General features: G+C 37.8%; 1 protein-coding gene across 3 annotated transcripts in view; it reads right to left on the minus strand.

Moving 5' to 3' along the window:
• Nucleotides 1–27,976, minus strand: part of aass (aminoadipate-semialdehyde synthase) — a 128,884-nt gene that overhangs the window by 56,837 nt on the left and 44,071 nt on the right. For all 3 annotated transcript variants that reach the window (XM_085359525.1, XM_085359526.1, XM_085359527.1), the window contains 4 exons: nt 23,231–23,298; nt 22,979–23,125; nt 22,801–22,879; nt 19,590–19,717 (listed from right to left, as the gene is read on the minus strand). In XM_085359525.1, the coding sequence (XP_085215651.1) occupies nt 19,590–19,717; nt 22,801–22,879; nt 22,979–23,125; nt 23,231–23,298 (422 nt within the window). The remainder of the gene's footprint in view (nt 1–19,589; nt 19,718–22,800; nt 22,880–22,978; nt 23,126–23,230; nt 23,299–27,976) is intronic.

A 27,976-nucleotide genomic window follows, 5' to 3' on the forward strand; every position in this document is an offset into this window, starting at 1 on the left:
CGTGTGGAAAACATCTGTTTGTGATGATATTTACAATGAGGCTTTAAGGTGACAGTTTCCATGTAATTTCAATCCTCTTACTAAGCAAAAACATGTTTGCAATTAACATATTTTTTCAGTTTTGTCTTTTGGATTTATGGTTAACATTCCTCTGTGACAGCAAATACTAAACTGGTCCAAGTAACCAGCATATCATTGGTCAAAGGCAAAAAGGACCACATGTCACACTAGCAATGAATTTTTGACTGTGTTTGTGTTAGTATAGAGTAGGTCTAACAGTGGTTTTCCACATCTGCTCTAATATATATAGATAATGGGTCAGACATATAAAGTCATTTTGAAAAGTTCATAAAGGTCATTTATATGTGTTCCTCTTTATCATTTTATATCAGGTCAAATAGCAGACTTGAGTTTTGATCAGGGTAGAACCATAACATTCATGCTAATGGTTCTACTGTTTACAGTTACTTTATGATGGATTTCACCCTGGTCACAGCACTATCTGAAAAGCTGTTAGAGGTAAAGTTAAGCCAATTAATACCTCATCATAAGTCACTCTCTAACGCAGGGCAGTGATTATTATTCACTGTAATTTATTCCACAACAATGTTCTTTATTTGATTCTTTAAATATGCACATCGATTGTTTAGCTGTGTGACTCTCCACACCTGAAATATATCACAATGTGGACTTCATTTCGACAGTATTTTGTAGATTGGTACCATATTTATCATCGAATCATCTTGTGCATTTATTAACTAAATGTTGTTTGGTTTTTTTTTGTTTGTTTGTTTGGGGTTTTTATGTTGCCATTTTTACATTTCACCAACTGTGTAAATTCTGCAATTTTACCTTGGTTTTGTTTCACATCAGTTTATCTGCTGGCTGGTATTCCTGTCTTCCTTCTCTCACCCCAACCGGTCGCAGCAGATGGCCGCCCCTCCCTGAGCCTGGTTCTGCTGGAGGTTTCTTCCTGTTAAAAGGGAGTTTTTCCTTCCCACTGTCGCCAAAGTGCTTGCTCATAGGGGTCATATGTCATATGATTGTTGGGTTTTTCTCTGTATCTATGAAGCGCCTTAAGGTGACTTTTGTTGTGATTTGGCGCTATATAAATTGAATTGAATTGGTTTTCTTTCTTTTCTAATGTTTCTGGTCATTTTTCACAGTTAAACAAGTAACTTTGAGGTTACTTCATCGTTTTCAGCTGTTATCTGTATAAATTTTTTTCCTAATAATTACATTTCTGCAAAATTATAGCAGTTCTGGTAAGTTGTAATATTTCTGCCAAGTTATTAATTTTTGACTAAATTATTACATTTCTGCTAAGTTGTAGCTTCTGGTAAACTACAACATTTCTGCTGAATTGTTATGTTTCTTCTAAGTTATTGCATTTCTGATAAGTTATTACATTTTTGCTAACTTGATGTTGTTCTGCAAAGTTATTAAAATTTCAACAACTTTTTAAACTGACTTTGATTTCTTCAGCTTCTTCAGCTATTTTCAACTATTTTCAGCAGACAGCTTCAGCTTTACAGTTTCCTCTAAGTGATTGCAGTTCTGCTAAGTTATTCCATTTTAGCAAAGTTCCTTTGCTTCTGCAAAGTTTTTACAATTTCTGCAACTTTTCAGCTTTTTCAGCTACTTTTTGCATACAGCTTCAGCTTTAAGCATCCACACTGCATTTTCGCAGGAAATGCAAATTTTTCTAGTTGTGTGGATGCTTTAAGCATCCACACTATTGAGTTCCTGTTTCTCTTTATTCTTTATTATTATTATTATTATTATTCTTCAAGTTGCTCGTTTTTCGTCCTTTAACTACTTCCACAATTTTTGTGCTATTTTCACCGTTCAAATTTTAAACTATTCTGCTATTTCTGCTAATTTGCGCTATGATTTTTGCTATTTTTTGCTATTATACTTTTTAAAATATTCCACTTTTTTCCTTTAATTTGTCCCATTGAAATGAATGGAAAACTTCCAAAATTCTGCTAAATTTTGCTTGTTTTTGAAACTTAACTACTTCCTCATACTTTCGCCTAGAAAAACCATTCAAACTTTAAAATGTTCACAAATTATTGGGCTATTCATGTATGATTCAGCTTTTTCAAATCTTTTACCGTTTTACTTTTATGCCTCTTAAAGTTTTCAGTTGCAAAATTGTGATTTTTCACAAAATACATGCGTTGTTATGGTTGCTATGCTCTTGGCTTCCAGTGTGACACTGAAGCTTTTGCAGTCTTCTCTTCATGTCCGAACAACTTCTTGCTACTTGCTCATTTTTCACTCAACTTCCACAAATTATACATCAAAACGTAGGTATTTTTGCTGGCTTTCAGAACATGTCACTATCATTGTTGTGGGATTTATAGAATTTTGGCAAATCTCCTCAGACCAACACAAGGTCTCAAAACTCTCCATAGAAAGTCAATGGAGAGCTTGTTCAAAATCACCGCTGCATTTCTGTAATGAGAGGCATATTCGAATCGTCATATCTCCTTAACGAAGCGACTTTAAGACATGAGGCTTGTCCCGGTATATCTTCAGACACTCCTGACGCTCACAATTCAAGAATTTCTTTCTCACCTATTACCGTTCTGAAATGAGTTGGACTTGTTTGAGGGTAGGAAATTCGTCCTTCGCTCAGATTTCTTCAGATTTCAAACTGTGGAAATGAACCACTTTTTTCTCTCGTCATAACTTTTTGTTGGATTTCCACAGAGACCTGAAAATTTCCATGACTGTTCACCAACGCCTGCTGTCTCTTACGGTGAAAGAATGATATCGATACTCCAAATAGATTTAGAGTTACAAAGCGTTGTTTGAGGGCAAGTCAAGGCAGTTTTTGCTTCGCTCTACTCAGTTATGGTGCATTACAAGTCAAATATCTTTAATAATTCATATTTTAATGATAAATTGTCAACACTGGAAGATTCCCCCATCTCTTCTGAACAAAACGGTGTAAGAATGACCGCTCTAGCCCCTACGGTTAGGAAATTATAGTCATTTGTTTGAGGGGAGTCCTCACTATGAGAAATAGACTGTAAAAATCCTGTGTGTCTCTGTGTGCTGCAGGCACCAGTTTTGGCGGGAAAAAGTACACAGCCTCTCTGATTGGTGGATTCAAATTCAGCAGCTCTCTCCCTCTGTGTCTGTCTGTGTGTGTGTGTGTGTGTGTGTGTGTGTGTGTGTGTGTGTGTGTGTGTGTTTAGTGGGAGAGAGAGGACCCTGCCCTTATTTGGCAGCATGTCATTGTAGGATTTAAATTGAATATAGTTAGACTGGTTGACTGGATTAGAGCCTGTGTTTGTGTGTCCCTCTGTGCATTTGTGTTTCAATATGCCTCCATATTTGTAATTTTGTAAGTTATTACTATTCTGCTAAATCATAGTATTTCTGCTTTTCATAAGATTTGTGCCTAATATAGTATTTCTGCTAAATTATAGTATTTATTCTTTTTATAGGATTTGTGCCTAACATAGTATTTCTGCTAAATTATAGTATTTCTGCTTTTTATACTATTTGTGCCTAATATAGTATTTCTGCTTTTTATAGGATTTGTGCCTAATATAGTATTTCTGCTTTTTATAGGATTTGTACCTAATATAGTATTTCTGCTTTTTATAGGATTTGTGCTTAATATAGTATTTCTGCTAAATGTAGTATTTATGCTTAATCATACTATTTCTATATATTTCTGCCAGGTCCCCAGGCAGCCAATCCTCTGTGAGAACTCAGACATTCAAATACACAGATCAGGGCCTGCTTCCCAGCCAGCCAATCATATCTGAGGTCTTCCGTTTCCTCTCTCGTCATATCTCAGCGACGGTTGTACAAAGAGCAATGAAAATCACAGTCAAAGTACACCAAAGTCCGCTGATTCACCCAGTACAAGAATTATGCTTCTAGTCCACCTAGTTTTTGAGTTACACAACGTTTTGTAACTCCAAAAAACGGCGTTTTTCGCCTCTCACCGCGATCTAATTCTGACTGCTCATCACCCTGTCTTTCCAAGAAGCTCCTCTCTTTCCCAGTGGCGCAGTTGGTAATGACACGGGTCTGCAAGCCAAAGATCGTGGGTTCGATTCCACCTTGGTCAACATGTTTTTTTCCCTACAAATTAATACACTGTCACAGACCAGTAGTTCATATTCAGCATTTATTACAATTATGCAAACTTTTATGATTTTACCAGCTTTTCTAATATGGACCTCACATTCTTGTTAACACTCCATGGTACAAATTCTCTTCCCTTTAGGCTCTGTGTATGTGTGTGTGTGTATCAATATTTCTCCCATTTTAAAGTATTACTCCTCCATAATTGTATTTCTGTTAAATCAAAATACTTTTACTACATCTTAGTACTTCTGCTGAATCATAATATTTCTGCTAAATGATAGTATTTCTGCTACTTTTTGGTACTTGTACTAAATACAGTATTTCTGCTAAATCATACTATTTCTAGTATATTGTATTTTTCTTTCTAAATATAGCATTTCTGCTATATAATTGTATTTCTGCCAAGTATTATGTTTCCTCTAAGATATTGCAGTTCTGCTAAGTTATTCCATTTTAGCAAAGTTCTTTTGCTTCTGCAAAGTTTTTACAATTTCTGCAACTTTTCAGCTTTTTCAGCTACTTTTTGCATGCAGCTTCAGCTTTAAGCATCCACACTGCATTTTCGCAGGAAATGCAAATTTTTCTAGTTGTGTGGATGCTTTAAGCATCCACACTATTGAGTTCCTCTTGGGACTTCCGTACACTTTTTGGCACTTAACTACTTCCGCAATTTTCAGCCGACTTTCACCGTTCAAATTTTAAACTATTCTGCTATTTCTGCTAATGTGTGCTATGTCTTTTGGTATTTTTCACTATTATACTTTTTAAAATATTAAGCTTAATTTGTCCCATTGAAATGAATGGGAAACTTCTGCAATTCTGCTAAAATTTGCTTGTTTTTGAAACTTAACTACTTCCTCATATTTTCACATAGAACAACCATTCAAACTTTAAAATGTTCTCAAATTATTGGGCTATTCAGGTATAAATCAGCTTTTTCAAATCTTTTACCGTTTTACTTTTATGCCTCTTAAAGTTTTCAGTTGCAAAATTGTGATTTTTCACAAAATACATACGTTGTTACGGTTGCTATGCACTTGGCTTCCAGTGTGCCACTGAAGGTTTTGCAGTCTTCTCTTCATGTCCGAACAACTTCTTGCTACTTGCTCAATTTTCACTCAAATTCCACAAATTATACATCAAAACGTAGGTATTCTTGCTGGCTTTCCGAAAATGTCACTATCATTGTTGTGGGACTTATAGAATTTTGGCAAATCTCCTCAGACCAACACAAAGTCGCAAAACTCTCCATAGAAAGTCAATGGAGAGCTTGTTCAAAATCACCGCTTGATTTCTGTAATGAGAGGCATATTCGAATCGTCATACCTCCTTAACAAAGCAAAGTTAAGACATGAGGCTTGTCCCAGTATATCTTCAGACACTCCTGACGCTCACAATTCAAGAATTATTTTCTCACCTATTACCGTTCTGAAATGAGTTAGACTTGTTTGAGGGTAGGAAATTTGTCCTTTGCTCAGATTTCTTCAGATTTCAAACTCTGGAAATGAACCACTTTTTTCTCTCGTCATATCTTTTTAATGGATTTCAACAGATACCTGAAAATTTCTTGATTGTTCACCAAAGCCTGCTGTCTCTTACGGTTAAAGAATGATATTGATACTCCAAATAGATTTAGAGTTAGAAAGCGTTGTTTGAGGGCAAGTCAAGGCAGTTTTTGCTTTGCTCTACTCAGTTATGGTGCATTAGAAGTCAAATATCTTTAATAATTCATATTTTAATGATAAATTGTCAACACTTTAAGATTCCCCCATCTCTTCTGAACAAAACGGTGTAAGAATGACCGTTCTAGCCCCTACGGTATATTATAATCATACTATTTCCATATATTACTGCCAGGTCCCCAGGCAGCCAATCCTCTGTGAGGCCTGAGACATTCAAATTTACATATCAGGGCCTCCACGGCTTCCCAGCCAGCCAATCATATATGTGGGCTGAGGCATTCAAATTTGCATGTTGGGGCCTTCGTGGCTTCTAAACCAACCCGTCATCCATGTCATATATCTCTAAAAATTCATATTTTAATGATAAATTGTCAACACTTGACGATTCCCCCACCTCTTCTGAACAAAACGGTGTAAAAATGACCGTTCTTGCCCCTACGGTTAGGAAATTATGGTCATTTGTTTGAGGGGAATCCTCACTATGAGAAATAGACTACAAAAATCCTATCTCTGTGCTGCGTGTGTGCACCTGTTTTGGCGGGAAAAGTACACAGCCTCTCTGATTGGTGGATTCAAATTTATCAGCTCCCAGGCTGCTTGACTGACCTAGAAACTTGCTTCTCTCCCTGTGTGTGTGTGTGTGTGTGTGTGTGTGAGAGAGAGAGAGAGACAGAGAGAGAGAGGGACAGAGACAGAGAGACAGAGACAGAGAGACAGAGACAGAGAGAGAGAGACAGAGAGAGAGAAAGACCCTCTTTAGGGCAGCATCTCATTGTTTGACTTGCATAGACCCTGTGTGTGTGTCTCTCTCTTTACATTTCTGTATTTATTTATTTGCATTTCTTTTTTTCCCCACAGTTGAACAATAATTAGTTTTGAGACAGCTTAACCATGTTCTGTTTTTTTCTCAGCTTGTCATTTTAGTTTTCCAGTATTTTCACTTAAGTTATAACTATTCTGCTCAATCATAGTATTTGTTCTAAATCATTGTTATTATGCTATATTGTAGTATTTCTGCTAAATCATACTATTTCTACTATATTATATTTTTCTTTCTAAATATAGCATTTCTGCTATCTTATAATATTTGTGCTAAACCAGAGTATTTGTGCTGAATCATAGTATTTCTGCCAAATGATAGTATTTCTGCCAAATTATAGTATTTGTGCTAAAACATAGTATTAATTTAAAATTACAATATTCATAGTTCATCACAGTGTCTCTGGTAAATCACAGTATTTCTGCTATGTTGTACTATTTTTCTAAATCATAGTGTTTCTGTAATGTTTAAGTATTTTTGGCTAAATATATTCTTTCTGTTATCTTATACTATTTCTCCTAAATTCTTATATTTTTGAGAAGTTGTCATGTTTCTGGTAAGTTACAATATTTCTGCTAAGTTCTGCTATGCTATTGTATTAAAGTATTATGTTTCCTCTAAGATATTGCAGTTCTGCTAAGTTATTACATTTTAGCAAAGTTCCTTTGCTTCTGCAAAGTTTTTACAATTTCTGAAACTTTTCAACTTTTTCAGCTAGTTTTTGCATACAGCTTCAGCTTTAAAGCATCCACACTGCATTTTCGCAGGAAATGCAAATTTTTCTAGTTCTACTTTATTATTCCAGTTGCTTCCGTACACTTTTTGGCACTTAACTACTTCCACAATTTTCAGCCGATTTTCACCGTTCAAATTTTAAACTATTCTGCTATTTCTGCTAATGATCGCTATGACTTTTGCTATTTTTTGCTATTATACTTTTTAAAATATTCCACTTTTTTCCTTTAATTTGTCCCATTGAAATGAATGGGAAACTTCCAAAATTCTGCTAAATTTTGCTTGTTTTTGAAACTTAACTACTTCCTCATACTTTCACCTAGAACAACCATTCAAACTTTAAAATGTTCACAAATTATTGGGCTATTCATGTATGATTCAGCTTTTTCAAATCTTTTACCATTTTGCTTTTATGCCTCTTAAAGTTTTGAGTTGCACAATTGTGATTTTTCACAAAATACATGCGTTGTTATGGTTGCTATGCTCTTGGCTTCCAGTGTGTCACTGAAGGTTTTGCAATTTTCACTTCATGTCCGAACAACTTCTTGCTACTTGCTCAATTTTCACTCAACTTCCACAAATTATACATCAAAACGTAGGTATTTTTGCTGGCTTTCAGAAAATGTCACTATCATTGTTGTGGGATTTATAGAATTTTGGCAAATCTCCTCAGACCAACACAAGGTCAGAAAACTCTCCATACAAAGTCAATGGAGAGTTTGTTCAAAATCATCGCTGGATTTCCGTAATGAGAGGCATATTCGAATCGTCATATCTCCTTAACGAAGCGACTTTAAGACATGAGGCTTGTCCCGGTATATCTTCAGACACTCCTGACGCTCACAATTCAAGAATTTCTTTCTCACCTATTACCGTTCTGAAATGAGTTGGACTTGTTTGAGGGTAGGAAATTCGTCCTTCGCTCAGATTTCTTCAGATTTCAAACTCTGGAAATGAAGCACTTTTTTCTCTCGTCATAACTTTTTGTTGGATTTCCACAGAGACCTGAAAATTTCCATGATTGTTCACCAAAGCCTACTGTCTCTTACGGTGTAAGAATGATATCGATACTCCAAATAGATTTAGAGTTACAAAGCGTTGTTTGAGGGCAAGTCAAGGCAGTTTTTGCTTCGCTCTACTCAGTTATGGTGCATTACAAGTCAAATATCTTTAATAATTCATATTTTAATGATAAATTGTTAACACTGGAAGATTCCCCCATCTCTTCTGAACAAAACGGTGTAAGAATGACCGCTCTAGCCCCTACGGTTAGGAAATTATGGTCATTTGTTTGAGGGGAGTCCTCACTATGAGAAATAGGCTGCAATAATCCTGTGCCTCTCTGTGCTGCGTGTGTAAAAAGATGCACCTGTTTTGGCGGGAAAATGTAAACAGCCACTCTGATTGGTGGATTTAAATTCGGCAGCTCTCTCCCTCTGTGTCTGTCTGTGTGTGTGTGTGTGTGTGTGTGTGTGTGTGTGTGTGTGTGTGTGTGTTTAGTGGGAGAGAGAGGACCCTGCCCTTATTTGGCAGCATGTCATTGTAGGATTTAAATTGAATATAGTTAGACTGGTTGACTGGATTAGAGCCTGTGTTTGTGTGTCCCTCTGTGCATTTGTGTTTCAATATGCCTCCATATTTGTCATTTTGTAAGTTATTACTATTCTGCTAAATCATAGTATTTCTGGTACTTTTCGGTACTTGTGCTAAATACAGTATTTCTGCTAAATCATACTATTTCTGCTTTTCATAAGATTTGTGCCTAATATAGTATTTCTGCTAAAATATAGTATTTATTCTTTTTATAGGATTTGTGCCTAATATAGTATTTCTGCTTTTTATAGGATTTGTACCTAATATAGTATTTCTGCTTTTTATAGGATTTGTGCTTAATATAGTATTTCTGCTAAATTATAGTATTTATGCTTTTTATAGTATTTGTGCTAAAACATAGTATTTCTACTAAATGTAGTATTTATGCTTAATCATACTATTTCTATATATTTCTGCCAGGTCCCCAGGCAGCCAATCCTCTGTGAGGACTGAGACATTCAAATTTTCAAATCAGGGCCTGCACGGCTTCCCAGCCAATCATATATGTGTCCTGAGGCATTCAAATTTGCATATTGGGGAATTCGTGGCTTCTAAGTCAATAAGTCATCCATGTCATATATCTCTAAAAATTCATATTTTAATGATAAATTGTCAACACTTGAAGATTCCCCAATCACTTCTGAACAAAACGGTGTAAGAATGACCGTTCTAGCCCCTACAGTTAGGAAATTATGGTCATTTGTTTGAGGGGAGTCCTCACTATGAGAAATAGGCTGCAATAATCCTGTGCCTCTCTGTGCTGCGTGTGTAAAAAGATGCACCTGTTTTGGCGGGAAAACGTAAACAGCCACTCTGATTGGTGGATTTAAATTCGGCAGCTCTCTCCCTCTGTGTCTGTCTGTTTGTGTGTGTGTGTGTGTGTGTGTGTGTGTGTGTGTGTGTGTGTGTGTTTAGTGAGAGAGAGAGGACCCTGCCCTTATTTGGCAGCATGTCATTGTAGGATTTAAATTGAATATAGTTAGACTGGTTGACTGGATTAGAGCCTGTGTTTGTGTGTCCCTCTGTGCATTTGTGTTTCAATATGCCTCCATATTTGTAATTTTGTAAGTTATTACTATTCTGCTAAATCATAGTATTTCTGGTACTTTTCGGTACTTGTGCTAAATACAGTATTTCTGCTAAATCATACTATTCCTGCTTTTCATAAGATTTGTGCCTAATATAGTATTTCTGCTAAATTATAGTATTTATTCTTTTTATAAGATTTGTGCCTAACATAGTATTTCTGCTTTTTATACTATTTGTGCCTAATATAGTATTTCTGCTTTTTATAGGATTTGTGCCTAATATAGTATTTCTGCTTTTTATAGGATTTGTGCTTAATATAGTATTTCTGCTAAATTATAGTATTTCTGCTTTTTATAGTATTTGTGCTAAAACATAGTATTTCTACTAAATGTAGTATTTATGCTTAATCATAGTATTTCTATATATTTCTGCCAGGTCCCCAGGCAGCCAATCCTCTGTGAGGACTGAGACATTCAAATTTTCAAATCAGGGCCTGCACGGTTTCCCAGCCAATCATATATGTGTCCTGAGGCTTTCAAATTTGCATATTGGGGCCTTCATGGCTTCTAAGCCAGCCAATCATATCTGAGGGCTGAGGAATTCAAATCCACAAATCAGGGCCTGCACAGCTTCCCAGCCAGCCAATCATGTATGTGGGCTCCAGGCATTCAAATTTGCATATTGGGGAATTCGTGGCTTCTAAGTCAACAAGTCATCCATGTCATATATCTCTAAAAATTCATATTTTAATGATAAATTGTCAACACTTGAAGATTCCCCCATCTCTTCTGAACAAAACGGTGTAAGAATGACCCTTCTAGCCCCTACGGTTAGGAAATTATGGTCATTTGTTTGAGGGGAGTCGTCACTATGAGAAATAGACTGCAAAAATCCTGTGCCTCTCTGTGCTGCGTGTGTAAAAAGATGCACCTGTTTTGTCGGGAAAGAGTGCACAGGCTCTCTGATTGGTGGATTCAAATTCAGCTGCTCCCAGGCTGACCTAGAAACTTACTTCTCTCTCCCTGTGTGTGTGTGTGTGTGTGTGTGTGTGTGTGTGTGACAGAGAGAGAGAGAGAGAGAGAGAGAGAAAGGCTTTTAATGGGATGACCTCATTCTAAGCTTCAAATTCAATATATTTAGACTGGTTGACTGAATTGGATCTTGTGTGTGTGTCTCTCTGTGCATGTGTGTTTCCTTATGTGTACATATTTCTGATTGTGTGGCTGTTATATATTTTTTTTGCTGATTTTTTTCATTTAACAAGTATATTTGAGGGACCCTCAGCATGTTCAGCATTTTTTCAGCTGTCCATTTTGCTTTTCTGATTTTTCTGTTTAACTTATTACTATTGTGCTAAATCATACTATTTCTGCTTTTTATAGGATTTGTGCTTAATATAGTATTTCTGCTTTTTATAGGATTTGTGCTTAATATACTATTTCTGCTTTTTATAGGATTTGTGCTTAATATAGTATTTCTGCTAAATGTAGTATTTATGCTTAATCATACTATTTCTATATATTTCTGCCAGGCAGCCAATCCTCTGTGAGGACTCAGACACATATCACATATCAGGGCCTGCACGGCCTCCCAGCCAGCCAATCATATCTGAGGTTTTCCGTTTCCTCTCTCGTCATATCTCAGCGACGGATGTACATAGAGCAATGAAAATCGCAGTCAAAGTACACCAAAGTCCGCTGATTCACCCAGTACAAGAATTATGCTTCTAGTCCACCTAGTTTTTGAGTTACACAACATTTTGTACCTCCAAAAAACGGCGTTTGTCGCCTCTCACCGCGATCTAATTCTGACTGCTCATCACCCTGTTTTTCCAAAGCGGCTGCTCTCTTTCCCAGTGGCGCAGTTGGTAATGACACGGGTCTGCAAGCCAAAGATCGTGGGTTCGATTCCACCTTGGTCAACATGTTTTTTTCCCTACAAATTAATACACTGTCACAGACCAGTAATTCATATTCATCATTTATTACAATTCTGCAAACTTTTATGATTTTACCAGCTTTTCTAATATGGACCTTCTTGTTAACACTCCATGGCACAAATACTCTTCCCTTTAGGCTATTTCTCCCATTTTAAAGTATTACTCCTCCATAATTGTAATTCTGTTAAATCAAAGTACTTTTACTACATCTTAGTACTTCTGCTCATTCATAGTATTTCTGCTAAATCATAGTATTTCTGCTACTTTTTGGTACTTGTGCTAAATACAGTATTTCTGCTAAATCATACTATTTCTACTATATTATATTTTTCTTTCTAAATATAGCATTTCTGTTATATAATTATATTTCTACTATGTTATAATATTTGTGCTAAACCAGAGTATTTGTGCTGAAACATAGTATTTCTGCCAAATGATAGTATTTCTGCCAAATTATAATATTTGTGCTAAAACATAGTCTTAATTTAAAATTACAATATTCATAGTTCATCACAGTGTCTCTGGTAAATCACAATATTTCTGCTCTGTTGTACTATTTTTCTAAATCATAGTGTTTCTGTAATGTTTAAGTATTTTTGGCTAAATATATTCTTTCTGTTATCTTATACTATTTCTCCTAAATTCTTGTATTTTTGAGAAGTTATCATGTTTCTGGTAAGTTACAATATTTCTGCTAAATTCTGCTATGCTATTGTATTTCTGCCAAGTATTATGTTTCCTCTAAGATATTGCAGTTCTGCTAAGTTATTCCATTTTAGCAAACTTCTTTTGCTTCTGCAAAGTTTTTACAATTTCTGCAACTTTTCAGCTTTTTCAGCTACTTTTTGCATACAGCTTCAGCTTTAAGCATCCACACTGCATTTTCGCAGGAAATGCAAATTTTTCTAGTTGTATTTGACTTTAAAACATGTTGTATGACTACTTTAGGCTTGGTGTTTGATCACAACTGTTTTAATTTCATGTCACCTGTTATTTGACTGCTACCTAATGTGGAGATCAGGGAAATATTTTACTGCTACTATTCATAACCATCATTACCATTACATTAATTATCATTTCATCAAAGCATTTATTCAATAGATTACACATGTTCTTAGTTAAGATTATTACACCTATCACAGAGAGCTTCTGTCTGGTAAAAGGTCAGAAGCGTCAACGGGCGGGGTGAGGCCGAGTGCATTTTGAGGTCGAGACACACACACACACACAAACAGTAGTTAGACTCATGTTTAGATAAGAGTTCAAATAATAGTTTGCAAAACCTTTTAACTGTAAGATTATGTCTGCCTAAGGGACAGTTTGTTCCAGGAGATAAGCAAGAGTTAGAAGATTAATAGGAAGCACCTGGCCTCGAGACGGAGAAGATGTCCTTTTAAATGTGTCAAAAGTCGTCAACAGAACATTTGTGGTTTTTAAACTTGTGCATGTATTGTATCTGCTTTGACACATGAGGGGGCGTCATAAATAATACCCTGATGTTATAAAAACAACTGCTTGTGTATTATTGGGCGGAGATCAATGCTGTCTGTGTGCAATGTTCATCTCCCCACGTGTGTGTTCATTAAAATCATTGTTTGACTGACTCTCCTGGACCAATTGTTGTTTTTTGTGCTCACCCTCAATATTTGAACCCGTAACACTAACTTGAGCATTGTGCCTCACGTTAGGGAGTGTGTAGTTTAGTTTTTTTGTCCGATAACTTTGGAGAAACTTAGGCACCATTTTTACTGGCCTACTATGCCTAAAGATGTGGAATAATTTTGCTGCCACTCCAATTTTAAAGCATAGAGGAAATCTGGCTTTCCCAGTTGGAGCGCCCAGACTTCAGAATAACTTGCCACTTCAGAGTCTATACAGTCTTTCAAATTGCATATTAAAACTCACTTTTAATTCAAGTTCAGTTTGAGTACCATCAGGCTTGTTTTATCTTTGTTTGCTTTGTTTACATGTTAAATATATTGTCATTGCCTCATCATGTCTCATTTTTCTGTATTTGCTTTTCTATTGTGTTTTCTTGTTCATTAAGTAATTGTGAAGCTTTGGAAAAAGGATGGTATTAGTTATACTAAAATAAAGAAAATATTAAAAACAGCATTAATTGTGAAAGATTAAAATGGTAACTATGTGCATTTTAAAACTGACCTCACATATGCTTTTTGTTTTCTCAAATTAGTACTCCACACTATGGACTGTTCTCAGTCCAGCTATGGTTCCCCTACTGCTCTGCACACACAGCAACCTGCCACAGCTCAATATTCCATCTGCTACACGTTCAGCCTCCAAAAATTATTCATCTTTTATCTAACTATCGTCCACTAGTCACTATGGTATTGACAACTGATCGCTAATATGGATAAATATTGGATAATTACTAATAGATAAACACCTCTCATAACCAATATTATTCATTCCTCCCTGAACACTGGGATTGTTCCTGAAGCACTGAAAAAGGCTTCTGTTATTCCAACTCTCAAAAAGCCTGGTGCAGACCCCAATAACTTTGATAATCTTCGCCCTATATCAAATCTCCCCTTTATTTCAAAAATTCTTGAAAAAGTTGTCGCCGCCCAGCTTCATTTACATCTCAATGACCATAATCTCTATGAACAATTTCAATCTGGTTTCCGCCCCAATCATAGCACAGAAACTGCTCTGTTAAGAATTACCAATGACCTTCTGATGGCAGCTGATTCTGGTCTCCTATCCATTCTCATCCTTCTTGATCTTAGTGCGGCATTTGATACCATTTCTCACAATATTCTCCTGAACCGGTTAGCTTCCATCGGTATTAGTCATACCCCACTTACCTGGTTTACCTCCTATCTCTCAGACCGCACTCAGTTTATCCAACTTAAATCCCATTCTTCAACTCTCTATCCTGTTTCTGCTGGTGTGCCCCAGGGTTCAGTATTGGGGCCTCTTTTATTCATTATTTATATGCTTCCTCTTGGTTATATATTCCGAAAATATAATATAAATTTTCACTGTTATGCCGATGACACCCAGCTCTACCTTTCCTCTAAACCCAATTCATCCCTCCCACCTACCTCCCTCTCAGACTGTCTTATTGAGATTAGATCTTGGTTCTCCTCCAATTTCCTCAAACTTAACAGTAATAAAACTGAAGTTTTACTTGTTGGTACACCATCTATCTTAACCAAATCCCACAGCTTTTCCATTAACGTTGAAAATTCTCCCACCCTTCCCTCCCCTCAGGTTAAGAGTTTGGGTATCATACTTGATAATACTCTTTCATTCCAGTCTCACATTAATTACATAACACGGTCTGCTTACTTCCATTTACGTAATATTCACCGACTCCATCCCTTCCTCACTCCCCATGCTGCTGCCATCCTTGTCCATAGTCTTATTACGTCCCGTATTGATTACTGTAATTCCCTCCTATTTGGTCTCCCTAAAAAGTCCCTTCATAAACTTCAACTTCTTCAAAATTCTGCAGCTCGGGTCATAACTTACACTCCGTTAAGTGCTCATATTACCCCAGTTCTTCAGCAGCTTCACTGGTTGCCCATAGAAGCCAGGATAAATTTTAAAATCTTACTTCTTACATACAAGTGTATCCATAAATCTGCTCCTTCATATTTGTGTGACCTACTCCATATCACCACTGTTTCCCGCCCTCTCAGATCATCATCTGCTATTCATCTTACTGTTCCGTCCTCACACCTTATTACTATGGGGAACAGAGCTTTCAGTCGCTCTGCTCCTCGGCTCTGGAACTCTCTTCCTCCTGCACTAAGAAATATTGACTCCCTCTCCATATTCAAGACACAGCTCAAAACACATCTGTTTAAACTGGCTTATTCGCTTTAATGCTGATTTTATTTGTTGTCACGCTCTGTTTTGTAATTTTAACTTATTTTATGTATTTTATGACTATTGTTCCTTTTATTAATTGTGTTTTTTTTTGTAAGGTGACCTTGGGTTTCTGAAAGGCGCCCTCAAATAAAATGGAGTTGAGACAAAGCTGTGTGAAAGGCATTAGCCATGTTGCTCGGCGATAGCATAATATTCTGTTTTAGCTAGCTGAAAGGTATTGTTTGCAGGCAAATACCACAGCCTTGAAAAAAAAGCTTGCATGTGAATTTTCAGTCAAATTTTTGGTCAAATACACCTAAAACAATGTCTAGAATGTGAAATGTTGGTATAATGGTGCTACTTGAAGCCTGAAAATGATCTCCCATAAAAAAAAAAAAACCGCGCAAACAGCAGTAGCAGATGTCCTGACTGGGTTCTACGTTAGCATTTAGATCCCTCCAGAGTTTTGTGCACACGGTTTAGGTAAAAATGAAAAAGGTTGAGGCTTTACATTTAGTTCAGTATTACCTGTTGCCTGTGTCCTTGTCTTTTGGGAAAATACTTTACACAAGTAATGGCTCAAAGAGAATTCTTTTTTTTTTACTGTGCTGCAATTGATTTGTGCCACTAATTTTTATTCAATCTCCGCACAGGATATGCTTGTGAAGATGGAATATGGGGAAGAGCAGAAGTTCGTTGAAGTTCCACAAAGTGATGAATGAAGGACATGCATATTGTATTAAAGAAATAAGTGAGAGAATGCTGTTATTTGCATTTACCAGCTCACCTATGTCAGACCTTTTGATAAACAACATTCTAATGAAAGTGAGAACATGTATACTGTTACATCTTTCAGAAAATGTTTTGTGGTGCACAGTTCAGAATAAATGTTTTTCAAAAACCATTGCGTCTTTTTAGTAAATGTTTATTTCCAAAAGAAATTTCTAGAAGTTCAGAACAGTAAAATTCCCGCTTTTTAGAATTAATTAGAAGAAAACTCTTACGTAGTTACACTAAAATACTCTTTGAGAGTTAATATATAAACTCTTAACACCTAGTTAGCATTAGTAAGTGTTAAATTATCAACTCCAGACAGATTTGGTGTTTAACACTAAATCAGAGTTAACGTACCAACTCTCCAAAAAGAGTTAAATTAACACTCTCTGGTGTGGACCCATATAGACACTTTAATAGTGTTGAAATCAAATCTGACAGTGTTAATTTGGACATGCCAGAGACAAACTTAACACTACAGCTGCAACTATCTTACTTAGGTTTTAATGTTGATTAATATCTAAGCATTGACTTTTTGAAAACCCAACCTTAAATATGTTGGCAATACATCGCTAAGTAGCTTATTATTTTAATGTATCTGACTGATTTCACTGGGTGACATTAATTCACGGGGCACATTCCTCATAAAGCAGATAAGACAGTTACAGACAGTTCCATCACACTGGAAAAAAGTCTTAAGCGAATGTGAGTCCAAATGGTGTGTGTCTCTATGTTAGCCAGGATGTACCCTGCCACTCGCCATGTGGCAGAGCAATAGTTCTCAAGGCCTTCTGAAGGCCAAAGTTTTTCTTTGGTTACTTTTTCACTCATTTTTTAGTCCAGTCCATGATGATTTTCAGAGGGATGGGTTTCTTGTTTGTTAAACCACTTAAAACCGACACATGATTTAAAGGCAAAAACACCTAACTCAAGAGATGAATGAATTATGGGTCTATGCATAATACAGAACCTAGCAAAGAACCAATTTTAAAATATAATATAAAAAGCTAATAACTAATAACTAGTTATTGGCTAATAGCTATTAGCCAACCAGGCAAGATATGCAAGTTATTGGCTAATAGCTATTAGCCAATAACTTGCATATCTTGCCTGGTATGCATTACATTAGAAAAAGTCTTTTTGAGGAAACTGGACAAGTGGAGGACAAAAGAAGTGGCAAGCCTAAAAATAAAAAAAACAAATCTACAACAGATGAACACTATGTTTTCCATTTTTCTCCTCAACACTAGGGCTGTTCGATATAACTATATATATATCAGATGATGATATAAAAACGTCTATCGTTTCATTTTACGCTATCGTTTGTTTCGTGGTGTCGCAAAATAAACTGTTTACGGCAATATTTTTTAATCGTTTTGATGGTCACTGTAGTGGCTATATTAATTTCTTAAAGTTCTCTCTTTCTCTTATATTTTATATAACCACACTACAGACGGACAAGCGCCTGTTTTTATGCGTTGTCGTTAGCAACAACGACGGTAACACCATCGCGTGTCCGCTTGTTTATGTTTCACATAAACCTTTCACAATAAAGCTCAAGATCCTGTTGAGACTTTTCAAAATAAACTGAATCACGTGAAAGAGCAGATTATTTACAGATGAGAATTAAAAAAGAGCCGCCAGGTGCTAAAAAATAAACCTTAGACTCAAACGTTAGAACAGGCTTTTCCCCGCAGCACGCCGTGTAATAAATACTCACAAAAAAAACGGCGCCCTTTACAACTTATGTCTAAAAATGTATTGTTTCATGCATCTGTTAAAACACTCGACTCCAGCTACATGATGCGCAGCTGGAAACACTTTACGCAAGACGAGATTCACAGAATTTACAGAAAATGTTACATTTTTGTGATTTATATCGTTATCGGGACGATAGATATTTTATATCGGGATATGAGATTTTGGTCATATCGCATAGCCCTACTCAACACCATACCTAACCAACACCTCATCGTCTCCTCTGTTCACTTAACCTACATGTCCCTGAGGACACTCTCTGCCACTTCATCTAACAACTTCTGCATCCAGTAATGCCATTTCTGCATGCATGTACATTTCCAGAATTCCATATTCTTTTCTAACCGACATCCAACCTGTGGGTCAAATGCACTAACAATATTCACACCTTCATTTTCCAGCTTCAAATTCATGATGCTGTCTGACACTATTCTTTCAAGATTACCCCTACTCCTTTCCATTTGCTCTCTACAGCAAAGTAGAACAGTCCAAATCCAGTGCTACTGACCTTGCTACCCTTCCACCTGGCCTCATGCACACACAATAACTCACTCTTCCTTCTCTCCATGTCAGTGAGCTCTCTCTCTTTACCAGTCATAGACCCTCCTTTTAAAGTCCCAACTCTCCCCTCCATAATCACATACCTTACCCCTTTCCTTTCCCTAATCTCTAATAATCTATATAAAAACATAGGGATTACCATGGTAAACACAGATCTAGAACCCTGCAAGTGGGCTTTATATTTCTACTTAAATGACACATCAATACAGCATGTGTTTTGAAATGCCAGCACAACTTGACTTATTCATGTCTTATGTGGGCAGCACGGAGGTCAGCAAGAAGGTCCTGAGTTCAATTACACCATCAGACCGGGGTCGTTCTGTGTGGAGTTTGCATGTTCTCCCCGTGTTTGCATGGGTTCCCTCCAGGTACTCCGGCTTCCTCCCACCGTCCAAAGACATGCAGTTTGTGGGGATAGGTTAATTGATTAATCCAAATTGCCCATAGGTGTGAATGCGGGAGTGAATGTGAGCGCTGTCATGTGGCTGTCTGTCTCTGTGTGTTAGCCCTGCAACAGACTGGCGACCTGTCCAGGGTGTACCTCGCCTCTCGCCCTAGGACAACTGGGATAGGCTCGAGCACCTATCCTGAAAAGGATAAGCGGAAGCGAATGGATGGATGGATGGATGGATGCCTTATGTGTTGCTGACTGAAGTAGAGGACAAGGCCCCTGAATAACAGACGGGGGTTGGAGTAATGTTGTAAGCAGGTCTTAGTGACAGACAAAAATTAAGAAACTCACGCTGGTCCTGAAGTGGGAAGTGTACAGTTCTGGATGGATCTCGTACTCAATGGGGTCATAGATGCCGTCACTCTTTCTTACAAGGTGGTGGTGTCGGCTAAGGACGGTGGCATACACTTTGGTCATATCTGGCAAGAAAACATACAGTTTGCTCTAGTTAAATTACATAATATAACTTAATGATAGTGATAAAAACGAACAAACACAATTGCATAATAAAAGGTTGTAGGAATACAGTTAGCTTTAGCCATAAATTAGTATATATCTAATCTTAATGTCACATTAATGATTCTAGTAATATTTTGACTTAATCTTTAATGATAATACAGTGAACTGACTTTGAATCCTAATAATTAGAGAGGTTTACTGTGGTGCAGGGCTCTAGACTAACTTTTTGCCATGGGCGTACCGGTACGCCTAACTTTAAAAAGTTAGGCGTACCGGCACAAAAGTTAGGCGCACACAAATTTTATAATAATTTATATAATATAATGTGTTTTTCTGGATACACTGTGCTTTTTCAGCATTCAAAGACTGATGACACCGTGTCAGAGCACTGGCTATGAATTTCAGAAGGATCAGGCCTTAACTTAACAGAAAAGTGAGCAATAGTTCTTTTCCTATTGCAGCTACATCCACTTCTGTCGTGCCTAGGCTGCTCACTAGGGCTGGGTATCATCACTGATTTCTATAATCCATTCGATTCCGGTTTTCAAAGTCCCGATTCGATTCAACTTAGCCTCAGACAGTCAGAAATATTATAATTCTGATCATTTATCAGTACTGACTTCATCAGAATTGTGAAAATCACAGCAGATGCCTTTGTGTGAAAGTAACTGAGAATAAAACACAGAAAAACATGAAGGAGATTTTCCTGGTCTGGCTTTTTATAGCAGATAACCTTAAAAATATTCTACAATGTTCTGCATATAAAGTTTAAATTTCTTCAGTATTGAACAACAGAAAAAACAGGCTTTCTTGTCCGAGGTCATTTAAGTGAAAAAAAGAAAAAGAAAAGAAAAAGACAGCAGCCGACAGCGCTGTAAACAACGGTAGACTGGTGGGTAATAAGTGAATGAATAATACAGAAAACAGAGATTGGAGACAGGAAACTGTTCTTGAAGTACAGAGAGAGATAGAGAGAGAGCTAGCTGTGCATGAAGTGTGATTTTAATAGTCGTGGAAGCAAAACAGCAAAATTCATGACGACATTGATCAAATGTGAAGCGCAGTTTGCTGCTTCTTTTGCTGCTGGCTCGGTGAATTTTGGTTGGAGAGACAAAACCTGCAGCTCAGAATCAGCGCAAAAAGACGTAAACACAGCGCGGACCGGACACATCAGAATCGCTAAGCTCCGACAGCGTGTCCGTCTACGGGCCGTCGGGTGAGAAAGCCAAGAAAGACAAAGTTGATTCTGATGCGTCGGTCCGTTCTGTGTTTACGTCTTTGTGTGCAATCCGTGTACCTGCTCTCATTTGCTGTTTGGTTGTTGTTGAAATGGTTTTGTGAGCTTTAATCTGAGAATCTGGCGTTTCTGGCAAAACACAGTTATATTTAAAAGTCGATTCAGGATTTAATGATTTGATATCGCTTTATTCAAGCTACTCACCTCCCACTTCCACCTGCACTTTCAACTGGACCACGGCCAATCAGAGAGGTCCCGCCCCTGACTATCTCTGATTGGTTTAGTCCACGATAGGGGCAAAATGTGTGTCTGTTGTTGACCACAGGGAAGGTTGCAGATTTTTTTTCTTTCTTTTTTTTTTTTGCTACCCGCCAGTTGCAACCAAATTTTTTTTTTTTTTAGTCGCACCACTGAAAAATTTGGTCGCATTTGCGACCAAATTGGTCGCACTCTAGAGCCCTGTGGTGGGATGTGGAGTTGTGTGTGGTGTGGAACAACAAAGGTAGATGGAAAGCTGCTCTCATAAAAGCAAAGGAAAACACTGCAAATAAATATCACTTGACTTGCCAACTTGCAACTAACCAGGGAACATCATTCATGTCTCACAGACTACAAGGACTGTACGAATTACTGGCATTAAATGTGTTCGGACCAACTTCTACCACCCTCAGACTGATGGGGTGGTGGAACGGCTGAATGAGACTTTAAGCTCCATGATTCGCAAGGTCATTTACGCGGATGAACACAATTAGGATTGCCAGTTAGACCCTCTTTCGTTTACAGTGAGGGAGGTGCCCCAGAGTTTCATGGGATTTTCTCCCTTTGAGTTACTGCTCAGCAGAACTACACTACTGCCCCTTGTGATGTGATAGCTCTGTTTGAAAAATCTTCACCGAGCATAACACCCCAGTAGATCTCAGACCCAGCAACAACCTCAGACAACAAAATGGAAAATCACTGGAAAAAAAGAAAAGAAAACAATGTTGTGTATGTTATATGATGAGCAGTTCTCAGACCAATACATAGGAGGGACGAAACAACCACTCCAAAGGTACGTAGCGCCACAAGAGAGATCCAGGTCTTTAGGACAAGATTCAGCTATAATTTCACTTCAATGAGGGGACACACTGTTTTCATGATGCTAATATTCACATTTTGGACAGAGAAGATGGATGGTTTCAGAGAAGAGTAAATGAGTAAATGGATATCCACTGAATAGAGGTAGTGACCTACAACACCAAACAGGTGCCACCTATAATACAGTCCTGAGATCATTTTCCAAGTGATTCACCTCTAATTCACACTTTGTCTCATGGGATCCTAATGACTCACATGATGACAGAACGGGTCAGTGACTCTCAGTATCTCAAAGTTGACAACCCCACAAAAACAGGGATAGAGATGACAGACGTTTTATTATCATCATCTGGTATATTTTGTCATATCCCACAGCCCTAAAATAAATTGACAGATATTTTGTTTTTTTAGGTTCATGACTTTCCAATTTATTCACAGAGGCAAAAATAAAGGAACATAGTAAAAGTTTGGTTAATAGTAAGAACTTTTTGATCAATGTAGAAATTTATAAATGTTCTTATTTTCTAAACACATTTCATTTGTAATATAATCTGTAAGCAATGTTTAATTTAAGTCCTTGTGCTTTTTGTGGTATCCATGTTTTTCCACATTCCAAATAACAAGATCAGACAGACCATTTCCCCAAAGAACTTGTGTGTTTAAAGTGCTACAACCCACCACGGTCACTCCAACAGCTGAAAATTGCATGATGCTCAAAATATTTCATACCTCCTGTTTCAGAGACGTCCTTCAACTCGTGAGGTTCAACATATTCAACAGGAAGCTCGTTGATGATGTCTTGGGCTCCCTGCAAGAAAGAAAAAAGATGCATAAAATGAAACATTCATCACAAAATCCTCCTTAATGTATTTTTTCTGAGTGTTTGGTTGTGTCTAAGGTTTTGTACCTTGGAGACATTTCCTGTTCCAGTGAAGCAAAATGTGAGGGGTCCAATGGATTTGGGCATAAGCCCCATTGAAATTTCATACCCACAATCCCTGACTGCTTGGATGGCCTGGCTTACATTCCTATAGTTATGAGCCATACCAATGTGCTGGATATGAATCATGTGGAGAAAAGGACATCACATGTGAACTCTTTATAAGGACAAAGTTGTTTTTAACATTTTTTTGAAATGATAAAGAATGTCCACTCTTACCATAAACGGAGTGTGGTGGCCGAGAGCCAAGAAGCGCAGCCCCAATCCATGCAAAATGTTAATCATTCCTGAAGAAAAAGAAAGAGATTCATTTACTTCAAAAAGAACAATTTACTAAATAATAACACACAAAATAGTAATTTATAATGTGGTCATCATAAACGATTAAAATGACAGAAATATTTATAAGACAGAAAAACTGGTCATTAATTTAAGGTTAGAGGGTGATTTTTAGTATTCTGTGCCATTTAAGCTCCCATGACAGACTAACTATTGTATGCTGTATAAAAATACAGGCCATTCAAAATGGCTCAGTATGTATTTGTAAAAGCTTGCCTTACACCATCAAACTCTCATCTACCATAGAAAACCATCTTATGTATGCAAAATTATGTTCTTAATTGTCTTCTAGTTACATGACTTACAGCTAGTTGTATATAGTTTTGGAGGGAAATCATCTACAAGAACCAGAATAAACAGCTTTTTCTATCTGATTTCTCAGATCTTTTGTCCCGATTTAGGTTCAGATAACATAATTATAAAGTCCAGCAAGGGCCAGGACAGTCTCCTAAAGATGATTCAGCTGCAGGATTGGGGTGCCATCTGTGCAGATCTTGCTCAGGAATGGCAGCAAGCAGTTGTGAGTGCATCTGCACACTCAGTGAGCTGAAAACTCTTGGAGGATGGCCTGGTGTCAAGAAGGGCAGCAAATAAGCCACTTGTCCCCCCTAAAAATATCAGGGACAGGCCGATATTCTGCAAGAAGTACAGTGAGTGGACTGCTGAGGACTCAGGTAAAGTCATTTTCTCTGATGAAGCCCCCTTCTTATTGTTTGGGGCATCTGCAAAAAGGATTGTCCAGATAAGAAAAGGCGAGCACTACCATCAGTCCTGCCTCAAGCCAACAGTAAAGCATCCTGATACCATTCGTGTGGGGTGCTGCTTTTCAACCAAGGAAGTGGGATCCCTCACAATTTTGCCAAAAAACACAGCCATGAATAAAGAATGGTGCCAAAACATCCTCCGACAGCAACTTCTTCCAACCATCCAAGAACAGTTTTGTGATGAACAATGCCCTTTCCAGCCTCTGATGGAGCACCGAAGTGACTGAAGTGATAATAACTAAGGGGCTCGGGGAATAAAACATTGACATTTTGCATCCATGGCCAGGAAACTCCCCAGACCTTAATCCAATTGAGAACTTGTGGTCAATCCTCAACAAGCAGGTTATGAAAGAATGGGTTGTGTGGGATTATAATATTATTTTATGCCATGTTAGACCCCTAATTAAAGATTGTGAATTATAGGGGGACGAGGCGGACGGGGCAAGGGTAAGTGACGGAAGTGACGGACAAGGTAAGCGACCCATGTTGTAGGTGACGTCAGACGCCGGAGATTTTGGCGGAGAAAAAGCAAATGGTAGCATAGAGTTTAACAAAGGTTTTTCAAGCTTCAGTATTACCAAATATACTAATCAATTGTCATATAACTAACAACATCTGTTTTATCATCTCTAACACCCTGGAGGACAACGGGGAGAGTTTAGACGCTCTCCAAGATTACATCGACCGCTGTTTTCAAGATTTAGTAATGAATAAGGCCCAGAGTGCATCTTCCCCGGCCAAAATTGAGACGCCGTCATCGAAGAGATGTCGCCCGGCAGACTCCCCCGGTACAACATCGCCTGCCGGCAAAGACATCGCAGACATCCTGGAGTCAATCGACAAGCGATTGTCCAGTTTCGATGCGAGGCTGTCCCTGGTGGAGATTTTACACCGGGAATTTAAATCTCTGAGAGAATCCCTGGAATTCAGCCAGCAGCAGGTGGAAACGCTTGCCGCTGAAAATGCCACGCTACGGGAGTCAGTCAAATCTCTCACCGATAACGTGACCCAGCTAAACATTGAAAATAAAAAAATAAAAGAGTCCGTTATCGATCTACAAGCCCGTAGCATGAGAGATAATCTTGTGTTTTCTGGTATTCCAGAAACTGCCGGAGAGGACGCAGAGGCAACGGTGAAAAGCTTCATTAAAATCCACCTGAAGCTGCCGGAGGACACCGTAAAGAACATCAACTTCGATAGAGTACATCGCTTGGGGGGCGTGCGGTCGCGGACCGGGAGACCACGGCCTATTGTGGCCAAATTCGGTCAATTCAAACAGAAGGAACAGGTGAAGAGTCGCGGCAGAGAGCTGAAAGGAACGGACTTCAGCGTGAACGACCAGTTCCCCAAAGAGATCCTGGAACGACGCAAGGTCCTGTTCCCAGTTCGACGTAGCTTCATCCAGAAAGGCTCCCGTGCTGTCATCGCCGTGGACTGGCTCTACGTGGACGGACAGCTCTACCGCGACCCCGGCACCACACCGTGGTTATATTGACTGCACTCCAGATAAGAACCCGCTACACTCTTTTCTTATTCATTCACACTTTCTCTTTTAACATGGGTTTAACCTAGTAATATCAATATGATGTCATAGCAGATATAACACCGTCACCCTCCGTCATTGTTTTAATTGGAATGTTTCCGTTTCGTTTCTTTTTTGTTGTTGTTGCTCACAGTTCATGTGGTTTCTTTCTTTCTCTTGTCTTTCACTGCTGTGATCACCTACTTCCCCACTCACCTACAAACAACACCCTCTATTTCTCCATATTTTCACACCACGATCACGCAAACACATCAGCTCAACGGCAGCACATTCACAACAGCCTCACAGCACGCACAGACTTGCAGGACACATAAGCAAGCCACGCTTGTTCATATTAGTGAATATTCACACACATAGTCAGACTTATGGAGCCTCTCACCACACTTCTTTTTCTCTTTCTATTTACAAACAAGGGATGTTTCCACATTCTCTCCACCTGTCTAAACGAAACACCCAGCATACTTCATTAGACATACACACACAATTATGGGCATGCTGAGGTTTGTCACATGGAATGTAAATGGAGCTGGCTCCAGAGGAAAGAGGTTAAAGATATTTAACCAGCTTAAAAAACTACAGGCAGATGTTGTTTTATTACAAGAAACTCACAGACCTGTCACAGGTTTAAACGAACTTAAAACACCTGAGTTTCCTAACGTGTTTGCAGCCTGTTATAATTCTAGACAACGGGGAGTAGCAATTTTAATACATAAAAATGTTAATTTTACAGTACTCGATACAGTTATAGATCCAGAGGGTAGATTTCTAATTATTAAACTATCAATATTGAACAAAAAACTATGTATTGTAAGTATATACGGTCCAAATGTTGATGAACCCTCATTCTTCCACGGATTTTTTAGTGCACTCTCTGAACACCTTGATTGCACACTCATTCTTGGCGGTGACCTCAACCTTGGACTAAATGAAGACATGGATAGGCTCAACACAACAGGAACTCAGCGCAATTGGCAGTCCACAAATATAATCAAACAGTATATGAGCGACTTTGGTCTTTGCGATGCATGGCGCTCTCTTCACCCCACCAGTAAGGAATATACTTTTTTCTCGCATGTTCATCACTCTTACTCTCGTCTGGATTATTTTTTGGTCAGCAGCTCACTGCTGTGTGACATTTCAGACACTGAGATTCATCCTATAGCTGTCAGCGATCATGCTCCTGTATCTTTAACACTAATGCACAAGAATAACACTACGCCAAGAAAAAACTGGAGATTTAATATATCACTACTTAAAGATGAAGACTTTATTAAATATTTTAAAAAGGAATGGACTTCATATTTAGACTTTAATGACACTCCCGGAATATCTGCTTCTGTTCTATGGGAAGCAGGGAAAGCTGTGATGAGAGGTAAAATAATTTCTTTCTCATCACACAAAAAGAAAGAAGAAAACAAAAATATTCAGGAATTAGAAAAAAACATCAAATCACTAGAAGAAGCCTACGCGTGCGACCAAGATCAGGAAACATTGAACAAAATATGCAAAACAAAACTAGAATTAAATGAAATTATTAATAAAAAAACACAATTCCTTATACAAAGACTTCGCTTGCAGAATTTTGAACACAGTAACAAATCAGGTCGATTTCTAGCTAACCAGCTAAAAATAAATAAAGAAAAAACAACTATATGTGCTGCTAAAGATTTATCGGGGAACACAATATATGATCCTGGAAGAATAAACAACATTTTTAGGGATTTCTATGAAACTTTATACTCACCACAAATAAACCCATCTAAAAATGAAATTGATCTGTTTCTTGACAACGTAACTCTTCCAAAATTACTAGATAGTCAAGCAATGGAACTGGATTCGCCACTGACGCCAAGTGAACTCCAGGAAGCCCTGATAAGTATGCCCAATAATAAGGCTCCAGGTCCAGACGGCTTCCCTGCAGAATTCTACAAAGAATTCTGGATAATTTTGGCACCAGTATTCCACGGCATGTTGCAGGAAATCGAGGAAAATGGCAGACTACCACCAAATAAGAATTCTGCCAACATTAGTCTCCTGCTAAAACCAGGCAAAGACCCTTTATTTCCCTCAAGCTATCGTCCAATTTCTCTTTTAAATGTAGACCTTAAAATAATCTGCAAAGCTCTCTCAAAGAGATTAGAGAAAATGACCCCCCTCTTAATTCATCCTGACCAAACTGGTTTCATAAAAGGTCGGCACTCCTCAACAAACACTTGTAGATTACTTAATTTAATAGACTACTCATACGATAAAAACATCGAAACCATAATATTATCTCTAGATGCAGAAAAAGCATTTGACAGAGTTAACTGGAAATTT

The sequence above is a fragment of the Diplotaxodon limnothrissa genome, linkage group LG7 (assembly GCF_057381915.1).
Source record: "Diplotaxodon limnothrissa isolate DT_005_m linkage group LG7, D_limnothrissa_male_GT1.1, whole genome shotgun sequence".
Lineage (NCBI taxonomy): Eukaryota > Metazoa > Chordata > Actinopteri > Cichliformes > Cichlidae > Diplotaxodon > Diplotaxodon limnothrissa.